General features: G+C 42.7%; 1 protein-coding gene across 1 annotated transcript; it reads right to left on the bottom strand.

The window, feature by feature from the left end:
- Positions 1 to 343: 343 nt before the first annotated feature.
- LOC105050333 (RING-H2 finger protein ATL74) lies at positions 344 to 5,959 on the bottom strand. Its single transcript, XM_010930305.4, has 2 exons — positions 4,985 to 5,959; positions 344 to 569 (listed from the first exon to the last, which is right to left on the bottom strand). Exon 1 carries the CDS (start codon positions 5,494 to 5,496, stop codon positions 5,011 to 5,013), a length of 486 nt encoding a protein of 161 aa, XP_010928607.1. The 5' UTR covers positions 5,497 to 5,959; the 3' UTR covers positions 344 to 569; positions 4,985 to 5,010.
- Positions 5,960 to 17,279: the final 11,320 nt, after the last annotated feature.

Genomic DNA, 17,279 nt, shown 5'->3' with positions numbered 1-17,279 from the left:
GTGAATATTTATGCTCATCTATTTTGATTTTGTGTTACACATGGTCGGGTTTCAGATTCATCATTTCGTATCTAGGAGATTCAGAAGATATTTCATGTGGGCATATTAAGAAGACTGGAACACCTTGATGAATCTGATGAATTTCCTGTCCTTCCATTAGAAGAAGAGTTAGTGAATTAGGTCAGAATTGCATGGCCCAAGGATTATGGTACCAGAATTTATTTGGTTACAGCATCATCTGGATAACTAGACTCCTAAATGCCCAACAGTTGGGCAATTATATTATGCTTTGGTGGATTTTTTTTTTCACAGCTGGAACATCCATTTTGACGATCCTCAGAAAAAAAGAAATGATGGCATCTTAGAATAAGCAATGATCGATACCACCTATAGAGTGCAACATTAATTTTCTGGTATACTCATATATTACTTCTCTTGTCAACTTATCAAGTGCTTCTGACCCAAGCTCAGCAAAGGTGTCACAGATAGGCCTGTTCGCATGGGAAACCCCTCACCAACGATGTGAAGGGGAACTGATTACGGCAAGATGGAAGAACCTTGAAAACTACCTGTAACTCATGCATCATGAAGCAAATTTTGATGTTCAATTTTAGAACTAGTTACAAAATAACAGAAGTATTTAATCCTTGTCAGAAAAGGCAGGTAAAGATGGTTTGTAGTTAATATTGTATTGTTCAAAAAATAAAGTATGATTCAGAGACATCTGATAAAATTGAAACGAAACGTATTCAGATAATAACAATTCATTATGGTCATTTCAGGACTAGTTTGAAATTTCCCATCATGATAATAGGAACCATTAATCTTGTCGAGAACCAGTTCTAAGATTTGTTCCATTTAAGAATTGTTCACTTAAGCAAAACAGGAATCAGATTTTACCAATAACAGGATCAGTGAGGTGATTTAAAACCAGAATCAGGTGATTCAACATTTATTTTGATTCTGGATATGAGAATAAATTAGATATATATTTTTTTACAGAAAGATGAAATAGTAAAGATGATTCAGCCAACTGAAAATTGGAGATTTGGAACTCTTGTTGGGGAATATAAGTTGCTCAGTTCAAACCAGTATGTGCGTTACTTGGTAGGAACCTGACTAAGCATTTGTATTGGCATAGGACTGCACAACCATAAATCAGTTTGAATTGGACAATACAGGTCAATTTTTCTAACTAACCATGCATCAGATGCAGATCTCAATGGTAAGATCAATTCAATAAGAAAGCTGAATACTTCCAAGAGATGGAGATAATTATAAATCAACAGAATGTAATCGAAAAAGTGCTTATTTTGAAACAATCAGAAAAGCGAATAGCTTTACATAAATCTTGATCTTGAATGTTACTTTAAATGCACATGGTAATCACTCTTCCTGTCGCCGTTTAAAACTCAAATATTTTTCTTACAACCAATTCTTTTTTGTTGAAGAAGTTTTTACCTCCTTTCAAGATATCCATGCTCTTCAAAAAATAAAAAGTGAGGATAGAGATATCATATATATCTCAATAGGATGATACTGATAATTTATGTTTTTATACAAGAATGAGGGGGCAACTCAGCAACTGAAAAGTAGGCAATTTTTATCCTTTTTGGGTGACACCTGGTACGGATCCTCCAATATGTTTCACAAGTTTCAATCTCAAAATTTTTTGTTCACAATTCAGGGTTATATGACTTATTTTTATTAATTAATCAAAATACAATTTCTTATATGTCAAGACTATTGTATTGTTCCTAGTAAAGAATCACATGCTCTACAACGTTTTCTCTTCTTCTACACAAGTAATTCAATTTTCATCAAGCTACCACCCAACTAATGCATTCAATTGCCTTGGTTTGCCATTTTAAACAACACAGAATGATGCAGTATGTTAATCCATATTAAATAGCACAAGAAACATAATAAGAAATAATTGCCATGTATTTTTATGGCTTTGTAGTAGAATAATTCTACCTTTTAAAGAATGACATACAATAAATCCGTGCATGAAGCTACAGTTTCATTGTTTTGTTCCGTGACTGCTTTTTGAGGTTCAGTGATACTATGAAGTCCTGTATTTCATGTGATACTATGTTCCATTTTTTTTTTTTTTTTTGGGGTTAGTTTCCATAGGTTCAATTCTCACTTTGTGTTTTCTTTTTATGATTGATGTCTTCTATCAAACTAAAGGTACAAAAGTCATGATTCATAATACTAGACTATATCACCCCAAAATTGGGATACTGCTAGTTGCTTATTTCATATACTTTAACAAGATAAAAATGAGATAAATATCAGCAGTATAACAAACAACCTTTGCACAGGAATAAGCAGTGAATGTGGGAAAAACAGTGTGTTCTTGCTTACAAGTCCAAAATTCAAGTTGATTTGTCCAAAAAGATCTTAAGCAAGCTACAACATTCCATTACCACTTGCATATTTTCCCCACATCCTAGCCTCTAATATTCTAGGTAAGGGTTGTATGTCATATCATTGTGATTCACCTGTTTCCTCTGCTTTTTAGAAGTGGAGTAGAATAAATGCAGTATTTCAACTTGACCATGAGAAATTCTAACTTCATCTTTCTCTTCTTTCTTTCTTTCTTTATTTTTTTCTTTTTTCTTTTTTTGAGAAGACACCTCAACTGCTTTATCTCCCAAGTCTCCACCATCTAAGTCATCACCTAACCCAAGTAAGATCATTTTTCATAGCATACTACTGCCTTCCGAGATTAATTACAAATCACTTAGTCAATTTGCATGCTCTGGCTCAAAAAACTCATTCTCCTCTTTGAAATTTTGATGAGTTTATCACACTTGAAGAAACTCATTGTGTAGAAATGACTGGCATCCAGATTTTGCCATCCTATATGTTCTTCCAAGCAAAATCTCGATATTGGAGTGAGCCTAATTCCTGACTTTCTGAATAGCACAAGGTCTGCAATTCATGGATACCCTTCTTCAACCCATACTACCCCTCGAGCCCTTTGCCTATCAATAAAAGCACATTAGATAGCCAATAGCATTTCTTGCATGAGGATAGGCACAGCTCTCACAATTAATGCAGTTACAGCTATGTGATGAAGTTATTACAGCTATGAGGATAAGCCTCTAATATTCTAGGTAAGGGTCCGTATGTCATACCACTGAAACTCACCTCTTTCCTCTGCTTTTTAGAAGTTAGTAGAATAATTGCAGTATTTGAACTTGACCATGAGGACGTAATTCTAACTTCCTCAACCCTTTGACACCTCACCTTCTTGATCTTCTAGTCCCCACCACCTAAGTTATAACCTAACCCAAAGTAAAATCACCTTGCACTGCAAATTATCACCTTCTGATATTATTCACAGATTGTCTAGTCAACTTGCAATGCTTAGCCTCAAAATGACACCAAAGAAGTTGACCTATGCATTTTGAACTCCACTTAATCCAATCTCATCTGTGAAATTTTTAATGATTATCATACTAAAGGTCCATGTTGCTCAGAAATGACTGGCAAATGTTTGGCATCCACATATTTTTCCTCTGTCCTGCATGTTCTTCCAAGCAAAAGTTTCCATATTGGTGTCAGCCAACAAAGAACTTCAAATAATTCCTGACTTACTGAATGGCATGAAGTCTGCAATTCATGGATAAAATACATACCCTTCTTAAACCCCATGTTACCCCCTGAGCCCTTTTCTTATTCATAAAGGTGCATTAGATAGCCAATAGAATTTCTTGCATGTGGATAAGCACAGTCTCTCTCTCTCTCTCTCTCTCTCTCTCTGAGAAAAAGAGGATAAGCACAGTTTTTGCAATTCAGGCAGTTACAGCTATAACTCTGTGAAATAAGAACATCATGATAGGAAGATAAAAAGAGGAGGAAATATTCGATTGTCTGGAAAAGTAAATTTACATATAAATCATCATAAAAAATTGTATCTCAATAGGCTGGATTGATGGAATGGAGTATCTATGGTATCTAGAAAAAAAACATGCTAAAATGGGAGCCCTAGGATTTGAATGCTTAGATTCCTATATTTCAAAAAAAAAAAAAAAAAAAAAACCATTCATGAATGGTCCAGTGTATAGAGGAATTCGATGTTGATTTATTATAAATTAGGAAATTAATGTTCCATATGTACACTGAAAGAATAAAGTGAAAAAAAAAAAAAAAAATTAGGATATGAGGCACGACCCATTTGTAAGTTCAAATAGATAACGTTGTAATCTGCAGACACTCAACTGAGTTATGAAGACAAGGTGTTAAAAGATAAATCAATTTCTGTAATAACTCAGACCTATGAGAATTCTCTGACAAAGAAAGAAGGAAAAAATGCTAAGATAACAAAATTGGCACTCAAACAATAGTTGAGTACAGCGACAGAAAGATAAATACTTCCCCAATTTTGTCCAGCATAAATTCAACCACTCTTCACCAAAAAGATAAAGAGACCTCAAAAGGCATGTCTCCAAAAATTTTGTCAACATCTTGCTGAACATTTAGCTTAGACGACAAGAAATGATGAATTAATAGCATGGTGTTTTCTCTTTTCTATTTTTAAATTTGGAGAAGATAATAATATGCATGTGCTTAAGTTTCCTACCATGGACAAAGTGGAATTAATGCAGTCTTCCAAGCAACCTTATGAGAATAAATTCTCATCTGTCGGACCATTTTAGTGGAAATGTAGGTCATATATCCTCCTTTAATGTTAAATTTAGGGAAGAAAGCATCCATAAGCATCCAATCAATAAAGTTTGCAACAAGCAGGACAAAAGACCTCCAATGCAGAATTCGATAAAGGGTTACTTATAATGAGATGATCATATGATACAATTATCAAAAACTAACAGGCAATTAATATCCTTTCAGAAGGCAAAAGAATCTACAACCTACAATGCAACTAATCAGAAATCAAACCTTCTACCAATCAAGTACAAAAAAACCAAAAGTTATCAATCATTATCATCCATCAACCAGTTTTCAGACTTACAGCATGCACACAAAACTCCCAAACATCTATTCTGAAGTCGAAGCATGGACAGGCAATGGAATCCCCACCATCACCACTGCGCCCTCCCTCCCAGCCTCGCATCCCTTCCGGTGTTCGGCGCTGGTCCGGCATATCGGGCAGAACCGGGACCTCAACAGCCAAGAATCCACGCACTGGGCATGAAAGCTATGCTTACAAACAGGCAACAGCCTGCACCGCTCCCCAATCTTAAAGCTCTCCAAGCACACCGCGCAATCCACCGCGCCGCTTCCCTTCTCCCCGGCCTTGAAATCATAGCAGGGGAGCTTCTCCAGATCGTCCACCGACAGGCCGCCGCTCACCTCGTCGCTCCGGTCTGCTCTCGCGGCGGCGCTGAGGCCTCGGAACGCCCTCCCGACGACGCAGACGTGGATGAGCACCAGAATTCCGATGCCGACGAAGAGCAGCACAACCGAGACCACGATGGCCATCACCGTTATCTGCGCCGCGATGCTGAGAAGCCTGTTGGTCATTCCAGCGGCCTTTCTTGGATCCACCTCTCGTTAGGGTTCCACACCTTTCATCCCACCGTCACTCCTCGATGGTTTTGGTGCAATTAGGAACCCAGCAACGCATGTCTCCGTCTCCTCCCACGTACATCCGAGTTCGCACAGGATTCTTCTCGGCATGCAGATATAAGACAAGACTTCGAGTCGGGCGAACGATTTCGGTGAGAGGGAGAGGAAAAAAAAATTAAATAAATAAATGCCAATTCAGATAAGATTCTTCTCCGAGTTTAGAAATGGAGGGAGGGGTTCTTTTGGGCGTGCTCTGTTTTGGTTTTGAGAGTGGTGGATTGGGGGAGGAGAGCTGAGTTAGTGAATGGATTGGTGAAGAGGAGGAGTAGGTGATGAATTATGACGGGGGGAGGAAGTAGGGAGTAGGAAGGACGAAATGGCGGAGACGATGAGAAAAGGATGGGATGGCAGGCCGTTCGTCATCTTCATTGATGTTTTGTCTCGTTCTGATTAATTTCTTTTACCGTTTTATTTACTGGGAAGGAGACTGACAGGAAGCAAAGTTGGATATTTTCTTTTTTTTTTTATGGAAGGAGAGGGGGACGAAAACGATGGGCTGGTTTGCAAATTACCCAGCTCTACTCCTTGGAAACAGTTTGGAGAAAAATGCGGCTAAACAAACCAAACGGCGGGATAGGTCGCTTGTCCTTGCCATTTTGGGCGGGTCAAAATCTGGGCGTTGGAGTGCTGATCTCCGACGGTTTGGCCTAATTTCCGATGACCGGAGATGACTGCGGTCTAAGGAAACGTGAAATCCGGGATTCTGACGATTTTATCCCTCATTTTTCTTATTAGTTAGTAGTTACTATAGTTCGTTTTTTTTTTTTTTTTTTTTAATTTGAAAGCAGTGGTATAAGTATTTTTGATGAAAGGATAAATATCATCAATTTTGAATTCATTTTCTCATTTGTTTATTGTTTTTACGTAATATTATCAATTTTGACCTTTTACATTATTTAAGGAAAGAAACGATCTAAAGTCAAGATCCCATAGCGTGAGGAATACTTGATCAAAGATCTACTCTTTCCAAGGATTTTGAGGTCATGATCAAAGAGATCTTAATTCCCACGCAACCGTGGCGACCTAGGTCATCCAACTACCATGTAATGTCGTTGGATATTTAAAACGAAGGAAGAAAATTCAAAGGAGCGATCTTTAATATTGGATCTTCTCCGGATCAATTGTTAATCTTCAATTCACTAGTAGAGTATATTCAAATTCAAATAGGCATTATTACAAGTATGATCAAACCATCAATCTTACTATATGTTGGTGCAAAAATTCGCCGGCGTCGGAGAAGCTAGAGTCGAGGGTGTCGCGGTCACCACCGGGACCAGCAAAGGAAGTCTAAACCAGAGTTGGGGGTGCTCCGGCAAGACCCTCCGACGCTCAAGTCAGTTCTCTGCCTCAACAAGAATGGAGTGCTCGAACGAAAATTTTAGCAGAGTTTTGAGATAGAAATTAGAGCTTAGAGAATAACGTATCTGGGATCCCCTTTTTATAGGCGGAGGGTGCAATAGACTGATAGCGACGTTTGTAACCGTCTGGCAGTGGGCCGTTTGGGGTCAGGAGGAGCTTGTTATGAAGAGTAGTGGAGTAGAATCATGACCATCACCGTGACCTGCCACGTGGAGTCTGTTGCGGGGAGTGGAGCGGCGTTCGTTGTCGTGACTTGCCAGAGAGTGGAGGAGCCGCGCGGTATCCGTCACAGGAAGTGGAGCAGAGTCGTGGCCATTACTGTGGCCTGCCAGGGAGTGATGGAGCCGCGCAGAATCCATCGCAGGAAGTGGAGCAGAGTCGTGGCCGTTACTATGGCCTGTCAGGGAGTGATGGAGCCGCACGGAATCCATCGCAGGAAGTGGAGCAGAGTCGTGGCCATTACTGTGGCCTGCCAGGGAGTGGTGGAGCCGCGCGGTATCCGTCGCAAGAAGTGAAGCAGAGTTGTGGCCATTACTGTGGCCTGTCAGGGAGTCCAGGCCTGTCGGCCGAAGCTTGGTTGAAGCATCTGTGGAGAGAGGTAGCTATCCATCTTAGAGGAGCTCGGATATTGCTGGCGAGCCTTCTATCGTTGGACGTTAATACTATAGGCGAGGGCCATCCGCTGTAGGAGCTCAGTCAGAGGCTTTCCGTAGACGAAGTTCGGTTTCATGCAAAATTCGGCAAAGGGTCGACCGTCAGCGGATGTCGGATAGCGCTGGAGGGATCCAGCTGCTGGAATCCGTATGCCGTAAGAGTTCGTCCGGAGTCTATTCACTACAGGAGTTCGGTTGGAGTCCGATCTCCGTAGAAGCTCGGATGGGGATCATTTGTCGAGAGAACTCGGTCGAGGCCTGCCTGCAATGGAGATCCGAAAGGAATGCGTCCACAATGGGAGCTCGGATGAAGGCTTATAGTGAAAATCCAACGCGGGCCATTCGTAGTAGAAATTTGAAGCAGACCGCTTGCGGTAGAAGTTCGGAGTCCGGCCTTTGTAGGAGTTCGGATGAGATCTACCTGCAACAGGAGTTCTAGGCGGAAGTCCGGCTCCCGTAGGAGTCCGGATGAAGACTACCTACAGCCGGAGTTCGGGGAAGAAGTCCGGCTCCCGTAAAAGTCCGGATAAAGTCTTCCTGCCGTCGGAGTCGGGGACGAAGTCCAGCTCCCGTAGGAGTCCGGATGAAGTCTACCTGGAGTTGGAGTCGGGGATGAAGTCCGGCTCCTGCAGTCGGGGACGAAGTCCGGCTCCCGTAGGAGTCCGGATGAAGTCTTCCTGCAGTTGGAGTCGGGGACGAAGTCCGGCTCCCGTAGGAGTCCGGATTAAGTCTTCCTGCAGTTGGAGTCAGGGACGAAGTCCGGCTCCCGTAGGAGTCCGGATGAGTTCTTCCTGCAGTTGGAGTCCGAGACGAAGTCCGGCTTCCGTAGGAGTCCGGATGAAGTCTTCCTGCAGTTGGAGTCAGGGATAAAATCCGGCTCCCGTAGGAGTCCGGATGAAGTCTTCCTACAGTTGGAGTCGGAGACGAAGTCCGGCTCCCGTAGGAGTCCGGATGAAGTCTTCCTGCAGTTGGAGTCGGGGACGAAGTCCGGCTCCCGTAGGAGTCCGGATGAGGTCTAGAGGGTGGTCGATCATCGTGGAAACTTGGGTGGAGTCCGTCCGTCGTGAAGAATCTTGTCGATGCTGGTGGGGGTTTATCCATCGGCAAAATTTGAGAATATTGCAGAGGCTCGACCGTCGGAGAGGTTCGGAAAGATGTCGTCGAAGGTCGGGAGTCGGTAGAATCCCTGAAGGGTCACTCATGTCACGAACTTCGGCTGGGGGGGTATTTTATACCCAACACCAGTCCCCCTACTTTCGAGTTTGAGTTTCGAATGAAGGAAGTACAGAGAAATTTTTACAGCCGAAGTTGTCCCCTTGAATCCTGTGCACGATCACTCTCAGATATTCTGGCATTTAATGCGCGCGTGTTGGAGTCTTTTCAAATCGGAGCGATCTGAAGGGATCTTTCGAAATTTTCGCTGGAGCGTTGGCCCAGGTACGGTGCAGTAATGGCTTTGTCAGCTGTCAGCCGCTTTTAGCCGCCTGCTATGGCGAGTGGGACACGTGGTGAGCGTGGGTCGGCCTGGGGAGATCCGCGATCATTATAGCACCGGATCCCATGATCTATTTAAACCCGCCTTTCCGCCTTCAGGAGTCTCATTCCGCCTGAAAGTTCTGTCGGTGTCTGCCTTCTCTCCGAGAGCTCTGACCTTCCTTGGCGTCCACCTTGGCCCTAAGCGTTCTTCTAGTCATCCCTGTCCTCGTACCTCTACATCCTTCGGAGCGACTTAGGTTAGTCCCAAAACTTTCATTTCTCTTCTTGCCATCTAGGTGCCCTTTCTCCTCCATTTTTCTTCCGCCGTATTCTCCTGGTTTGGTCCCCCGCGAACCTTTCGCCTCTTATTTCGCCTGATTTCTCCGGAATTTTTAGGATCCTTGCTTGAAATATCTTCTGGCACCTCCGCCTCTAGTGGATCCAGGAGTTCGTCTGCCTCAGTCCCCCAGAACCCTCATACTGTAGACAAACCCTCATCTAGGGCTGGGCCTCACCCGATTTTTACGCCGGACGTCATTCCTTGTTCTCTGACTCCGGATGAACTTTTACTGATAAGGGTTCAGTATGGAGTTCCTCCGGAGTACGATCTGGAGCTTCCCGATCTCGCCGACCGGGCTAGCACCCCCCACCTGGCCGTTTCTGTCTGTACCAGGAGGCCTTCCATGCTGGGCTCCGTCTTCCGCTTCCACCCTTCGTCGTCGCTCTTTTCTATTTTTTAGACATTTCTTTGGCTTCAGTCGCGCCGAATTCCTTTAGGTTTCTGATAGGGTTCCTCTCCCTTTTCCACGTAGTCGAAGTTCAGCCATCTCTTTCTTTGTTTAGGTATTTTTACACCTTCAAGCACCACCCTTCGGCAAAAGACTGGTGGTACTTCTCCCCCCAGTTCGGCAAGAAGGGGTTACTGAAGGGTGCTCCCTCTTCAATCCATAATTGGAAGGGGAAGTACCTCTACGTCCAGTGCCCGATCTTTAAGCTGGGACTGCCCCCTTGGGGCTCCCTGAGGGACTCTGTCCGTCGGGCCCCCAGCCTGGGGGAGGACGACCTTCAGGCCATCCGAAAGCTTCTTAGTTATTCGACTCCTTCCCTTCCCAACCTTCTGAAGGAACAGCTTTTGTTCAACATCGGCTTGAGCCCCCTAGATCCTGCGAGTATCCCATCTTTCCTTTCCTCTTCTTTTCTCCTGCTCTTCTTCTCTCTCTTTTTTTTTTTTGCACGTCACTTCTTCCTTTTTCACTCCATTACTGATCTCTTTTTCTCTCTCTTCTTTTTTTCTCTTTTTTCTCTCTTTTTTTTTTTTTTAGGAATGGACGCCGAAGCAGCACGGATGCTCGCCAGGGGCCTCAAGGCTCACAAAAGAAAAGGCGCCGCGACCTCTGGATCGGCAAAGAAGGCCAGAACGGAGGAGACGAACTCGGCCACACCTGCCCAGATGGTACTCACGGTCGACGTTCCGTCAGACGCTGAGCCCCCGGCTCCCCGGGCCTCTTCAAGGAGTTCTCCCGCTGAGGTTCCCGCCTCAGGGGTCCGCTTCGAGGAGGTGCCAGGGGTTGAGAGGGGGAGGAGAAGGAAGACGGTGGCCCGCAGGGTGAGCAGCCGTCGGGCCGCCATCGAAGAGTCCCACGGTTCCGAAGAAGAGTCGGGGGAGAATCCTTTTAATGACAAGGACCTGATAAAGCGACTGGTCGATGGCTGCGTCCTGCCCAAAGTCATCCAGAGGATCGTTCGCGCCGATCCCGAACAGCGGGTTTGGGACTCTCTAGGATCCTTCCTCGAGGTAAACAGATTCACTTTCCTCCTTCCCCTCGCACCTTCATTTAATTAGCTTCTCAAGTTTCGTTCTGACCTCCTAGCCGTCCTTGCAGATCGGGCACCAACTCCTTGCCAACATCGAGGTGATGAACCGGACGAGGAGAGATGCCATCCAGGCGGAGGAGGGTCGTCAGGCCGAAGCCACCCGCCTCAAAGAAAAGGCTGCTGAGGTAGCCAACCTCCAAGAGGCCCTTGAGAAAGAAAAGCAGGCCTCGGAGGAGATGGTGAGGAAGGCGGAGGCCGAGGTCGCAAATTTGACGGAGCAGATTCCGGTTCTGATCTCGGAGGCCAGGGTCCTAGCAGCGGAGGAGTTCAAGGCCTCTGTGGAGATGAGGGACCTGAACGTCAAGTTCGGTCAAGAAGCATTCATCAAAGGATTCGAGCTCTGTCAAGAGAAGGTGGTCAAGAAATTTCCCGAGCTTGACCTCAGCTTCTTAGACGAGGCGTTTGAAGACGAAGCCGGGCCCTCTCCCACTGCCACTGCCACCGCAGCCCCCCTTCCGAGAACACCGAGCTCCCCAACTCCTATTTCAGAAGTCTGAGACCTCTGACTTTGTATTTTTCTTTTATTATAATTTTTTTTTTCTCTTTTGTCTTTAAGAAACATTCAATCAATAAAATTGGGTTTCTCCTTATGGAGGGCTTCTCCACTCCTCTTCCCCCCCCTTTTTTTTTCTCTCTACAATGAGACGCGTCTTGACGCTTTTGTCTTCCGATGGCAGTGTCCTGCCGAAGCGCTTCCCTTGCCACAGAAAATTTCGCTGAAGTCCACGATCCAACGTCTGAAGAAAAAAGTTCGTCATTTAACAAAAAGGTCGAAGGAGATGGACGGCGAATTTCGCAGGTTGAGGGAGAGTCATTCTAAGGCCACCGTGGAGGCCACCTACTTTTGGAACCTCCATGTGAAGGGGATCATGGAGTACAGTCGGAGGAAGGCAAACTTCGAGAAGGAGCTAGAGGAACACAAGAAGCGCGCCAGCGATCGGTCTTGGGCTCAAGCTGCCAAGATCAGCTCTCTCAGGGCAGAGCTGTCAGCTGCACAGGAGAGGATCAGCCAGTTGGAAGGAAGCTCGTCCTGGCTTTCGACTCGGGCTGACCGCGATCGAGAATGGTCGAGGAAGTTCTCCGACCTTCAGCAACAGCTCCAGAATGCCAAGGCGAGCTATAACGCGTGCCGGGCCGACTGGTGCAAATAGATGGACGATTATAGGGGGAAGCTCAGGATGGCGACCGACAAGATTGCCCGCCTTCGAAGGCAGTTATCTGAAGGAGCTCCGTTTGCTCCTGTTCGGGATCCCGACGAACTCCAATCCCTGAGAAGAATCGTAGAAGAGCTATCTGTCGCCCTTGGGGAGAGAAAGGTCGAGCTGCAGCAATTGAAGATCCAGCTGGTATACGAGAATGTTGCCCAGCTATGCAACCCAAGAGGGGGGGGTGAATTGGGTTTCTAAAAAATTTTAAGCCCAACAGATTACTTATGAAGATCAAAACAAAGACTTTAATTCAATATTAATTACCTAAAGCAGGAATGCAAGAATATAATAAAGAATTAAAGTGAAGTGATAAAGCACACCACAAACACAAGGATTTATAGTGGTTCGGTGCTAACCTTGCACCTACATCCACTCCCCAAGATCCTACTTGGGAATTTCAATCCACTATCCTTTGTATTCTACCCGAATACAAAACGTCGGAAACTCCGACACTAGCTATCCCAAGCAAGATCACTTGTTTCCCGGGTACAAGTAAACCCAAAACACTCCGATTTCAGGTTCGGATCAACCTTTCCTTGTTTTGAAAATCCTCCAAAAACAAGAACAAAAACTCACAAAGAGTTAGAAAATTTTGAGCACAGATTAATACAATAACAGCTCCTTAAATGAGCGAATATAACAATAAAAGCTTTACTCAAATGAAGAACCCCTTTTTCGGATTTTCTCAAAGTGGATGAACGTTTGAATGCTTGAGAAGAGGTTGATTGTTGATTGAAGATCTCTTGAAAGCTTTGAAACAATCTCTAGATCAAGGTTGAAACAATAGGCGTGAAGAATTCTCTCCTTGAAAGATCTTGCTTTTCTCTTTCACACTCTCTCTGGTATATTGTGGATCCTCTCTCTTTTTTTTTTTGGATTTTTTGTTGATTTCAGACTTTTTCTTGCAAATTTTGGATCCTCTCTTCTGTTCTTCTCATTTTTTGATTTCACGTTTGATCCGCTATTTAATCTGCAATTTCTTTCACCATTTAAAGCATTTTGTAGCATTAGAAGCAAGAGAAAATAATTTAGGTAGATAAAGAGCCGTTAGAGCAATTTTAGAAAGCATAAATGGCAATTAAAACGGGCAAAAAAATAGCTGTTGCTGATATTTTCCGTCGCAGGGGTCGACTCATGCATCAGGAGTCGACTCATGAGTCGACTTCTGTTGCACAGACCAGAAGGTCTGATTTCTGAATTTTTAGGCTCAAATCAGCAGAGGTCGACTCATGAGTCGACTCATGCCTTGTGGGTCGACTCATGAGTCGACTCACAGGTCGTGCCAAGTCAAAAATCCAGCGTGCCATGGGAATTTTTTGCGTGCCATTCAGCTCATAGTGCCATGAGTTGACTCATGAGTCGACTCATGCACTTCAAACCTTCATAACTTCAAAAATATAAGTCCAAATACAATAAAATTTTCACCAATAGTTTACAAATCATTTGTTCTATCAAATGATACTATCAAATCAGAATTTTAGTAAAATTATGATTTTGCCCTTGAAGAGCATAAGGACTTTTTCATTTTAAAATTATTTGTATCCCTTCAATCTGCTTTGTAATCATCAAAATCAATCTAGGAGCAACAATCTCCTCCTTTTTGATGATGACAAAATATTTGAACAAAAATATTTATGTTAATGCATTAATTTCAAAAGAATCCATTATAGGTGTATATGCTTGAAAAGAGTATGATTCTTTTGGCATGTAATATAAATGCAAAAATAGTTTGTCCTTTTTCTTAAAGATTTGAAAAGGGTATTAGATCATTTTGAGTTTAAGATATATCAGAGCAAGAGAAGAGAAATAAATTTTGCAATGTATCAGAGCAAGAAAAATAATTTTTTTTACAATGTTATCAGAAAAGATTTTACAATGTATCAGAGCAAGAAAATTTTATAATATATCAGAGAAAATTTCACACTGTATTAGAGCAAATGTCAGAGAAAATTTCATACTGTATCAGAGCAAATGTCAGAGAAAATTTCACACTGTATCAGAGCAAATGTTATAATATATCAGAGAAACTTTCACACTGTATTAGAGCAAATGTCAGAGAAAATTTCACACTGTATTAGAGCAAATTTGAATTTTGAAATATATCAGAGCATAAAAAAAAATACTTATTTGCATTGTTCTTATGATTTTGCTTTTGATGGATGGCTTTTTGTTTAATTTCTGTCTGATACCAAATTTCGATACCAAATTTCTCAAAGTTTTGTTTAATTTCTCCAATATTTGTTTCCCAATATTTTTTTTTTAATCTTCCAATTTTTATTTAATTTCTCAAGTTTGGTTTAATCTTCCAATTCTTGTTTTTGTTTAATTTCTCAAGTTTGGTTTAATCTTTCAATTCTTGTTTAATTTCTCAAGTTTGGTTTAATCTTCCAATTCTTGTTTAATTTCTCAAGTTTGGTTTAATCTTCCAATTCTTGTTTTTGTTTAATTTCTCCCCCTTTTTTTTTCATAATTTAGGGTTTTGCTTTTTGTTTAATTTTAATTTTTGTTTTTGTTTAATTTCTCCCCCTTTTTGACATCATCAAACATAGTTAACTCTTCCTTTTCTTTTTCTGAAATATTCTTTAATTTCTTCTCCTTTAGAGTTTTTCACAGATGTTTGCTCCCCCTTAATATAGCAATTATCAACAGCAAACAACAACAAGGAGAAGACAATATTTCAACAAGAAGAAAATATATAACCAAAATATGATCATTACAAAGAGGTAGAAATATAGGTAAAAGATGATTCCATTAATATCATAATTGTTTCAATACATAGTTCTTAAAAATAAAATTCAACCAGCTAATTGTCAATACATGGCCCCGAGGTATAGATCCTAGAACAAGACACTAACACCTAGGATCTAGTAAAGATCAAGATAAGTCAATGATCGGAGTCATCAGATATAGGGTGAGGAGATGATGGATCAGAAGTGCGTCCTCTACCCCGTCTGCCTCTGGCACGAGCAGGAGTACGAGATGAACTGGGTGGCTGAGAACGCTGAGATGCTAGGGACTGAACAGAAAGGGTGAGTCTAATAGAATCAAGTACGTTCAGTGCTCTGGAAACAGATTGAAGTAGAGCAGTGAACTGGGTGGTAGCATGCTCACTCGATCCTCGGATCTCTTTCCTCAGTAATTCATATCCACCTTCTAGTGCTCCTCTGAGCCTGCCAGCCTCTGCAGTGAGGTCTGTGACCTCAATAGTTGACTCCTGTGGCTGGGGATGGGCCAATGCAAGGACTTGCCCCTGCAAGTCAAGAACTCTGCCAGTTAGTCTCCAGACTGTGTCCTCAAGCTGCTGTATCCTGACGGACTGATCTGATATCATCTGAAACACAGTGGAGATGTAGGGAGTAATGGTCTGATCAGAAGAGGTGGCTCCAGGTGTAAAAGAAGTACTACCCCACTGGCTAGACAGCAAATAAGCCACACGCTGAGAAATATGCTCGATCTGATCATCAGCCAGTCTGAACTCTGAATGAGGTGCTCTGCTCTCTGGCTGATACACTGGTGTGGGCATCCTAGTAAACTCTGAAGGGCCAGCCTCAGTATCAGGAATGAACTGGGTATCTGGTGAAGCTGCCCTGAAGTCATGTACAGGAGAAGATGGACCTTCTTCTTCTACCCTGCCTTCAGTTCTGTCTTCAGCTCTTTCCTCAGTTCTTTCTTCAGAGCCCTTGATCCAACCACCAACAGTCTTTGTAATTCTCATTCGGTGCAGGCTGTGTTGGTTGAAAGTGTCCACATGTGAGAGTTTGGTAGCAGCCTCCCTCTCACAACTAACTCCAAACCTCCTAAATACTCTGGTAAGGGCCATACCATAAGGCAAGTGTGCCTTGGATCTATTCAAAGTTTCTCTCATGGCCTCTATCATAAGTGCAGGGAGGTTTAGGGGGATCTGAGTGATGACATGAAACATGACACATACATCTCTACCAGACAGTAAGTCATGTCTACCACTCCTAGGAAAAAAGAGTTTTGTTACAATCTGATGCAGGACCCTCATCTCAATGGACAATAGCTTTGCTTCCAATTTGTTTAAACTTCCTGAAAAAGCTTCTCCTAAGATAATTCTGATCCCTTCTTCTTTAATTGGGAGTTCCATATATGAGTATCCTTCACTAGGCAACTGAAGTATTTCTCCCAATATCCTAGAATCCAAGCATATGTCAATCCCCTTGACTGTTGAAGTCACTGACCCGTTTCCATAATTTAGGTTCTGGTAGAACTCTCTGACTAGATCAACATAGGTGACTTCCTTAAGGGAGCAGTAAAGTTTCCATCCTTGATTTTTTATCTTGGTAGCAAAAGTAAAGCCTTCTTTCTCAAAGAACCGAAAATCTATATTTTTTTCGGTTTCTACTTTTCTATCAGAAAGAGGATTTACACTGGGGCTTATGGAGGATTGAGAGGGACCTTGAGCAGGTACTGAAACTGGAGTGGGAACACTGGAAGACTGAACATGCCTTTTCTTTCGGACAATTTCCTCAGGCTCACGGATTGATTTCCTTCTTTGGGGAAGTTTCATCTTTGGAGCCATATCCAATAAAGTAGCAGACAAGAAGACTTGAATTGAGAGGAGGAGAGATCACAAGAGAGTAAAGAGGAATTTTAGTGGAGAAAAGAAGTGGATTTTGGAAGTTCGGTGAAGTGCTAGGGCACGTTCCAACCGCGCCAAGCAATGCGAGAAAGCACGAGAAATCTCTTTTCCAAGGAGGCGATTTTTTGGTGGAGAGTAGGAGGGAGAATTGCCTCGAGATAAATCCTTGGATTTGGAGCAAAAAGAGTTGGAAAGACGGCTTTTGGAAGAAGAACGATGGGAAGATGAGTCGTCTCACAAACAGTAATCCTTATAAAAACAATGAACCCGTTGAAAGTTTGTGGGATTTACAAGTTTGCCATTGAGTCGACTCATGGGGGTCGACTCATGAAGTTCAGAAATTCAGAAAAAATGCAAATAAATTCCAGAAAAATTCAAAATTTTGGGAGAAGGAATTTTGCTCAATGATAAGTTTTTAGAGTAATAAATCTGAGCTTTTGGGACCAGGATGGATGTTGAAAATTGAGCTCTAATCAATTCTTTGAAAATTGAGAAATTTTAGGC

Source organism: Elaeis guineensis, chromosome 8, assembly GCF_000442705.2.
Source record: "Elaeis guineensis isolate ETL-2024a chromosome 8, EG11, whole genome shotgun sequence".
Taxonomy (NCBI): Eukaryota; Viridiplantae; Streptophyta; class Magnoliopsida; order Arecales; family Arecaceae; genus Elaeis; species Elaeis guineensis.
This window is presented reverse-complemented; position numbering and strand designations above follow the sequence as displayed.